Source organism: Oryzias melastigma, unplaced genomic scaffold, assembly GCF_002922805.2.
Source record: "Oryzias melastigma strain HK-1 unplaced genomic scaffold, ASM292280v2 sc00346, whole genome shotgun sequence".
Lineage (NCBI taxonomy): Eukaryota > Metazoa > Chordata > Actinopteri > Beloniformes > Adrianichthyidae > Oryzias > Oryzias melastigma.
This window is the reverse complement of record NW_023416944.1, coordinates 37,358-45,500: the sequence shown is the minus strand read 5'-3', so window position 1 is coordinate 45,500 and position 8,143 is coordinate 37,358. Positions and strand designations below refer to the sequence as shown.

Genomic DNA, 8,143 nt, shown 5'->3' with positions numbered 1-8,143 from the left:
AAAAAAAACTTTACACTTTGAGGAAATTCCCATTTATCTTTATGTATTTATTTGCGACCAAAAATAAATTTAATTCAGATTAATTATATAAATGACAATCTAATGATGCAAAATAGTATAAATTTTTTCTAAAAGGGTTAAAAAAAATAAAGCTTTGTGTCTCCTACAAGGTTTTGACCAGTACCAAACAGGCCCTTTGGCTCTTTAACTGACAAAGGCTGCAGACCCCTGGTTTAGGGAATGTGTCCTTGGCCCGGGAATGTCCGAATAGAGATGATTGTTTAGGCACCTGCATCCTTTTTATAAGAGTTACATAAATTAACTGATTGAATGACCACGATTTGAATAAAGAACGCAAATGTAAACTTTTTTTTATTTATTTTTGTCTTCCATCATACAAAAAGAAAGACTGTAAAGAAGATGTTAAAAACATCAGTTTCATTGGAGTGGGTTTGTAACCTGTCAGTCATTTAAAAATAGCATAAAGTATATATTCTGCATTTGCTGTAATGGTGATGATTTTTAAATATTTCCCTCATTCTTTTTCATTTAAAAGAACTCAATGAAATAAACAACAACTTTGTCTCCCTTGTTTTTTGCAGATTTGGGGCTTTTATAAGCAAGGATACAAGTGCAAAGGTGAGAATACACTTCCTCAAAAGTTTATGTCACTTTTCTTGTTTCCTATCAGAGTTTATAGTAAGAGAAAGATCCTGTAAGGCAGGAGTGTCAAACTCAATCACACAGAGGGCCAAAATCCAAAACACACCTTAGGCTGAACAGGATAAACATTTATTGAACACTTTAAAACTATGTTTTTAAAACTTTAAAACCGTAACTTTTAAACATAATTATGAACTAGATATGTAGCATTACCTGCAATAAAAACACTGAAGCTGATAGTTGGAAATGCTGAGGTTGATGACTGAATACTCTGAAGCTAACAACTGAAAACACTGAAGCTGATAGCTGAAAACGCTTAAGCTAACCGCTGGAAATGCTGAAGTTGATGGGTGAAGTCACTGAAGCTAATAACAAAAACGCTGAAGCTTATAGATGTAAACGCTGAAGTTCATAGCACCTAAAATATTAGCTAAATGCTAAATTAGTCTAAGAAAAGGAAAAAGCTTAAGTTAGCTAAAACACCGAGCATGTAGCTGACAGCTGAACTTCAAAATATCCTAAAAAACTGAAAAAAGCCTAAATTTAAAAATAAGCCCAAGATAACATCGGGTCATTAATAACAATAAAATAAAAAGATCTGGAGGGCTTTGACACCTGCTTTAAGGCTTCCTTGGTTTCCTGATCAGTTCCAACAGTCCTAAACAAACACACTTCATCTCATCAGCATGCGGAACATCAAAGTCAGGCAGAAATGGTTCAGCCTCGTCCTCAAAGAGCCAGCTGGACAGACTCCAGCTCACCCGGACAGGTATTTGCCCTCCCAGTCCCCGGGCTGGATCAGTGTTTGAAGAAGCTGGCTCATTTAGAAATGTACACTCACAGGTCAGAAAGCTCCACCAGCTCCCCCGTCCATCCTGCAGACCATTAGCTCTACGCAGACCCACAGCTCTGCTCATTTCCTCTGGGAAAAGGCAGCTTTTGACATTAACTATGAGGGATGCTCATAATGTGAATCAGTGTTTTCCTGAAGGACAGTCAACCATGTTAGCATCAGGAAGTATTAATACTTGTTTGAATTAGGCATTTTCTCACCTTATAAATAGGTAAACTGTTTCTGCTTTACTACCAAAAAGGCAGTTTTCTATACTGAAGTAGAGGTAAGCATCAAATAATGTTAACCAAGAAAATCACAGAGTAGGAGAATTATCCGTCCATACAGCAAGTCATTTTACTGAAAACATTACACCTGAGGCATCAGGTGACACTTAAACGCTAAATTTTTAACGTACTGTATAACTTTTTTCACGTTAACACGATAATTCTAGCAGATAACATATTTTAGGTTTTTGGGCAAATTTTGAGTTAAGCTAGTATTTTAGCAACATGCTGAAGTTTTTGGATAATTTCACATCCAATGAGGTTTTTTGGTGCTAATTCTGAGTTAAACTAATATTTAAGCAATGTGCTAGCCATTACTGGAGCTGCAGATCATGACGTCAGACTTCTGTTGGTTTGACCAATCACAAAATTCAACTGTAATACATCAATTCAACCTGTAGGGGGCAGCACACTGACGGTTTTTGACTATATTTTCAAGAATTAAACAAATTTATTAACATTTTTCAAAAATTTGGCAACGACCAACAGACAGGACTTTTAAAACCCCATTTACAGAGGTCAACAACCACAAAAAGTTGATTTAGTTTGGTTAGCCTTTAGGCTAAGATTTTAGCAAAGTGCTACATTTTTTTGATTAATTTGACGTATACTAAGGTTTTTAAGGCTAATATAGAGTTAAGCTAATATTTCAGCAACGTGCTCGCTTTTTGGCTAATTTGGTCTTTACTAAGGGTTTTAGCAACGTGCCAGCATTTCTTTCTTTTTTTTGGCTAATTTGACACCTACTCAGGATTTTGGGGCTGTTTTGGAGGTAAGCTAACTTTTGAGCAAAACACTCCCTTTTTTGGCTAATTGGCTAATAATCCACTGAGGTTTTGGGCTCACACCTTTACGCATTTTTACTTTTTACAGAAGTTTTTTTTTTCAATTTTTCAAGAAATTATTTAAATTCTTTGTGCATTTAATGCAATATCTGAAACTTCAAACTCTTTAGCAGTTTTTAGTAGTATGCAAGTAGCTTTAGCATTTTCAGCAAGTCCCTTCAGCAATTACGGTAAGTTTTTTCAGCAAAAAGCATTCACACTAACATTATTGCAGGTATTGCAACTTTTCTAATTTGAATAGAAATTGGACAATAAAACTGGATACAATTTAAAGATTGAATGAAGTCATCTCTATAAATCAAAATTCCCGTCTCTGTCCTGCCTCATGCGATGCTATTTAGAGACATTTCTGTCAACATCTTGAAAAACAAGCACTTGAATTAGCAGTTGTGGCTCCTCATTCATCCAGGCTCTCAGGAAGGCTTGCCGGTGCTCATTAAATAGCAGGCAAGCTATTGTCAGGCAGTCCAGTTGCATAGCAGCCAGAGTAATTAGTGCTCCTCTGGTCCATGCGGGTCCATTACCTGCTCTTCACAATATGCAGCTTGGGTTTAGAAAAGAGAAAGCTCAGTCTGATTATACTAATTTGGCCATTAGCACAAATGTATTCTGATTCAAAATAGAGGTGAAATCTCTTAATGAAAAAGTGGATTCTGATAGTTGAAACAAAAACAGATGAAACATTTCTGTACATACAACCCTGGACCCCCCACTGGACCCCCACCCCCCTCCCAAACACACACTGTTTTATGTCCTCTCCACTCCAGAGGACTGCAGTGTGGCTGGAAGTGTTCAGGCTTGTTTCATTAATGAGACCAGAGGAAGTCAATGAGAGAGCCCCACAGCCATTCATCCCCATTACCACTCTCAGGCCGGCCGGCGCAGCTCCGGGGAAGTCACTGAAATGAATCACCCTGAGCACCGCAGGAAGCCCACAGCTCTGAGCATCAGCTCCGTCAGCTGCATGCTCGGAAGAAGCATGAAAATCCCTTTACAGGACTGGAAAATGCAATCAAGCAGGAACGGAAAGACAACAAATTAGTAAAATTTTACCAAAAATAACGAAGAGCGAAGCGGATGTTTCAGATACACATATCAAGATGTTAGACCACTGGGTGAACCTGCAGAGCACATTTTTTCTTCGGGAATGCTGTGGGCGACACTTTTGCACCACACAAGGGTAAAGTAGGTGACACACAGCCATGTTGCACAGATTTTTCGTTTTTTTAAACCCCCAAAATTTAGCCGACAGCTCAAGGAGCCTGTTTACAGGGTGTCCTGAAATAAGTCAGGATGAGGCCTGACGAGGTATCCGATCGCATTGGACACGCCTCCACGTCCTCCATTAATGTCTGAAAATGGACATTCTCTGTTCGGCCCGCGATCTAAGGTGTGTTTTGGATTTTGGCCCGTTGTGCGATTGAGTTTGACACCCCTGATTTAGAAAAATAAGATTTGTATTTATGTTGTTATTTTATGTATTTATTTTTTTGAGAAATATAAATAAACTATTTTTTGGCATTAAAAAAAACAAATTTAAAGAGAAAACAGATTTTTTTTTCCACCAATATGAAAAAGTGTATAACTTTAACAAAGGTTCACAAGACTTCCTTTCAAAATAAAAGACTTCCTGTGTCACATAGGATCATCTCGAAGGAGCAAATCTAGTGGTAGTTAAATCACGGTGAATTAATTGTATTTTTGGAACCAGGAGACACACTTAAAATACTGAAGATTTGTCAAAAATGTTTAGCTCTCATTTGTTGACTACTATGTTTACTGTGCTTTGGAGGCTTGCAGAGTGATAAGCTACTTTACTTGTTTGAAAAATACTTCACAATTACTTTTTTAAACTAAAAGCTTAGTATTTTTCTTTAGCTAGAGAGCCAGACGTGGTTCTGGAGCCGCAGGTTGCAGACCCCTTCATTATGGGAAAGGGACAGGCTTACTTACCCACAACTCAAAATTAAATGTTAATGAACTCTTGCTGCTCTACAGAAAACAGTTCTTTTTTTTTAAATTTAGGCTAAAACAGCTTAATCAAAACTAAAAACCACTGCAAATACTTTGAAAATAGATCAAAAGATGACTTTAAATGAGCTTTCTGCATATGTATCTGTTCATTTCTGTGATAAATGTAAAGATGGAAGGAAAATGTACAGAAACATTCACTGTTTTCTTGCTGCGGTGCTGGATTACCACATTGTGGTCCTCTCAGACCCCCCGGGCTGACCAGGTTGTTGTTGGGTACAGTTGGCCTGACGGTGTGCCATCCTCCATGTGTCTGCATGCAGCGACCCCAGAGCGCTCCCTCCCCTCCAGCTCTCCTCGTGTCTCTGTCAGCGCTGGTTCTGTCTGACCCTCTCTTCTCCTGTCACCCCCCTCTGCCCCGTCTCTCTCCCCGTCCCGGCGGTCGTCTCACCCCCACCCGACAGCCTGCGGGGTGAACTGCCACAAGGCCTGCCGGAGCCGTCTGGCTGTGGAGTGCAGGAAGAGGACGAAGAGCATCAGCCACGAGACGCCGCCGGCTCTGCAGGCCCGCTCCTACAGCTTCCCCCCGCCTGCCAACACTCCTCCCACCCTGCAGGGCACAGGTGAGGAGCCCCCCCCACACAGACTGTTATGGCCCCACGTTTACACCGGCAGTCAATATTTATATTGTTATGTCTCGGAACATGCAGAAACCATCACTGTGTTGCTATAGCAACCGCCTGCTACCTGCAGCCGGTTTTTAATGGTTTTCCTTTGACAGAAGTAGAAACTGAAGCTGGAAGCATATTTTCAGAGTAAAGTGGAAATGCGGCTGACCAACCACAGCGCAGCGTCTGGCTGCTCCTTCGTGAAGCTGGAAAATTTAATGTGCAGATAGTTTTGCTGTCAAACGTGGATAGAAGCAGCAACCTGTTGTTCAGAAAGTGAGTGCATTTACACCTGACTGCTTGTTGATGCGTCTCTCACAGTTATTGCCGAGGAGGACTTGGAGACGGTGGAGGAAGGAGTATTTGATGTCCACCTATAACCAGGTGAGAGGGCTCCCACTGCCTTTAGAAAAAGAATCTTCTATTTTGGCTCTTCCTTCAAAACACACGAGCAAACCCTGGAGGTGATTGACTGTGGTAAAACCCAAAGATGCTGCTTTAATGAACTTGTCCTGATTGTAGAAAATGCTTATCTGGTAGGGATTTAACGATTCGGTCAAGCCATGATTCAATTCACAGTTTTAACGTTTTCTGCATAGACGAACATGTTGACGAGTCTGAATCGTTTTTAACTGATTCATGAAGATTCGTTACATCCTTATCAGCTGATACAGAAGGTGACAGAAATGTTTTCAGCAGATGTTCTCGTATGCTTCAGTCACTCACCAGCATGCTTCTGCTTCAGCCTCATGACTATCTCCTCATCCCTGCAGGAGCCTCTGGATGCAGAGCGGTTCTGAGATGTGGAGCAGCAACCCTCCTGGAGGTCATCTTTACCGAGTGGCTGGTTCACTGGAGGCCAGCACCAGACTGGAGCCTGAGAGACTCTTGAGCCCTGAGACTGAACACAATGCTGCCCCCCAGTGGACGACTCCTGCACCAACACTGTCAGCCTCTGCATTTCCATTCAGTTTCTGCAGAACATCACTGTATATTTAAAGTATAAACAAAAGAAATCCATAAAATTGTATTTTCTCAGTGAAGTCAGTGTAGTTTGCTGCAGATTGATAGTTTTTGTAAAAGAGGTGGTGTTATTACAATTAACGAGAATGAAAACCAGACTAAGCTATTGTCGCCTACTGCTTTGTTTACTTTGGCTAATCATATTGTTCTGAATGCATTCCAGTGGACTGATGACCAATTATTGTGTCAGATAAAAAGTCGTTTTGTGTTTCGCTGCCTCAAGTGTAATGACAACTGCGATTATTTTACAGACAAAAGAGCGAGCCGAGGCGGCCATGCAGACAGCTGCCATTAGAGGCGACTTTGAACAATGTTGTGTGTCTTGTTTACCAGAGTATCAGTAGCTGTCTGGTGGATAATGCGCTGGTGTTGTCAGCAGCTGCTGTACATGTGGAAACCGCTGCTGTCTGTCGGATGAGGAGCCCACTCTCCTGATGGGTCTGCTGACAGCACTCCTTCCATATTTGGTTTGTGAAACAAGTTTAGACTAATCAAAAGAACCAAAAACTGAAAAAGTCAGAAAGTTTGTTTGTTTTTTTTGACAGAAGCTTCAAAAAGCCTGAGAATACAATTATTCTGTTACTGCACGCCTCCTGTGTTGACTGAGCTTCTCTGTTTCCTACGGCACGCCTGACTCCTCCTTCATTTAGGAGCCATTACTGCAGACATGTTGGTTTCTTTGTCCCCGTGGAGACATGAATTCAGACTTCTGCTGAATGAGCTCCTCACGTTGCAGGTGTTTATCTGTGCTGTGAAAGTGGCTGTTCTGATAGACTGTGTTTGCTTTTCTTTCTACCAGGATGTTTTTTTTTTTTTTTGTGGCTCCTAAATCATGTCAGTATTAAATGCAGCAGGCACCCTATAGATTTATGTTGCTGTGAAAGTTTGTTGTGATTAAAGAATAACACTGAACGGAAAGTAGTTTTTTTTTTCTTTTTTTTTTTTTTTTTACAAGAAGCTGTTCCATGTGAACAGTAAAAGATGTAACTTTTATTAACAGTGTATTAGAAGGAATAAAACAAAAGTAAAGCATCCGCCGGCTTTTGACCTCTCACTGACTGCTTCACGCCCCTCACTCTCCCCTTCTACCTCTACTCCCTGAGCGGAGATGCACACACATTCATGGAAAAAAAAGCTTCTTCCAAAATGGTGGCTTTTCTGTTAGTTTTATCTCCATAGCAACCATTTTATGTTTTGGTCACCTGGAGCTCCCAAACAAGTCCATGTATTCTTTGGAAGAATTAACAAAAGTCAAATATTAGAGTTCCTTGGCAGCCAATGATTTTTGTTGACCACGCCCACATTTCTAAAATAATCATATGGCCTTTTTTTATGTCAAAACTCCACGCAGAAATAAGACACAAACATTCCTCGTGGACAATTCAGACCCACGAGCGCTTTCTGCTCCTGCATGCTCGTGTTTAATCCTCCGCGAGCAGAAAAAGTCCTCGTGCACGAGAGACTGTCTACTTCCACGCACGATTGATGCAGAATCTCAGTGAATGCACGCAACATTTTGGTCATGGGCACTCGCACAGATCCTGGCTCTGCTCACGTAGAAACTTTCTGCACGCAGATGATAAAATGACTTTTGACACTTGGGGGCGGAGACAGAGGGCTGCACTGGCTTTCTTCTGATTGGTCTATTTTGAGGATGACGACACATTTTAACCCATGTAAACAGGAAGTTTAGGTTTGCAAGGGGGGAATGTGACTTCCTGCCATGACGAAACATTGTAGGGACCATGACTTTAAAGAACAGCTAAGACTTTAAACACATGTTAGTCTGGTTAGAGACCGGAGACCTCCATGAATACGGAGAACCTCCTCGTCCACGTCTCTCATCCCACCCCC

At 41.0% G+C, this 8,143-nt stretch overlaps 1 protein-coding gene across 1 annotated transcript in view; it reads left to right on the top strand.

The window, feature by feature from the left end:
• Nucleotides 1-7,323, top strand: part of LOC112141550 (RAS guanyl-releasing protein 2) — a 47,360-nt gene extending 40,037 nt beyond the window's left edge. The window contains exons 14-17 of the mRNA XM_024264708.2: nt 603-639; nt 5,063-5,221; nt 5,588-5,650; nt 6,040-7,323. Of these exons, the coding sequence (XP_024120476.1) occupies nt 603-639; nt 5,063-5,221; nt 5,588-5,646 (255 nt within the window). The 3' untranslated portion in view covers nt 5,647-5,650; nt 6,040-7,323. The remainder of the gene's footprint in view (nt 1-602; nt 640-5,062; nt 5,222-5,587; nt 5,651-6,039) is intronic.
• The last annotated feature ends 820 nt before the right edge of the window (nt 7,324-8,143 follow it).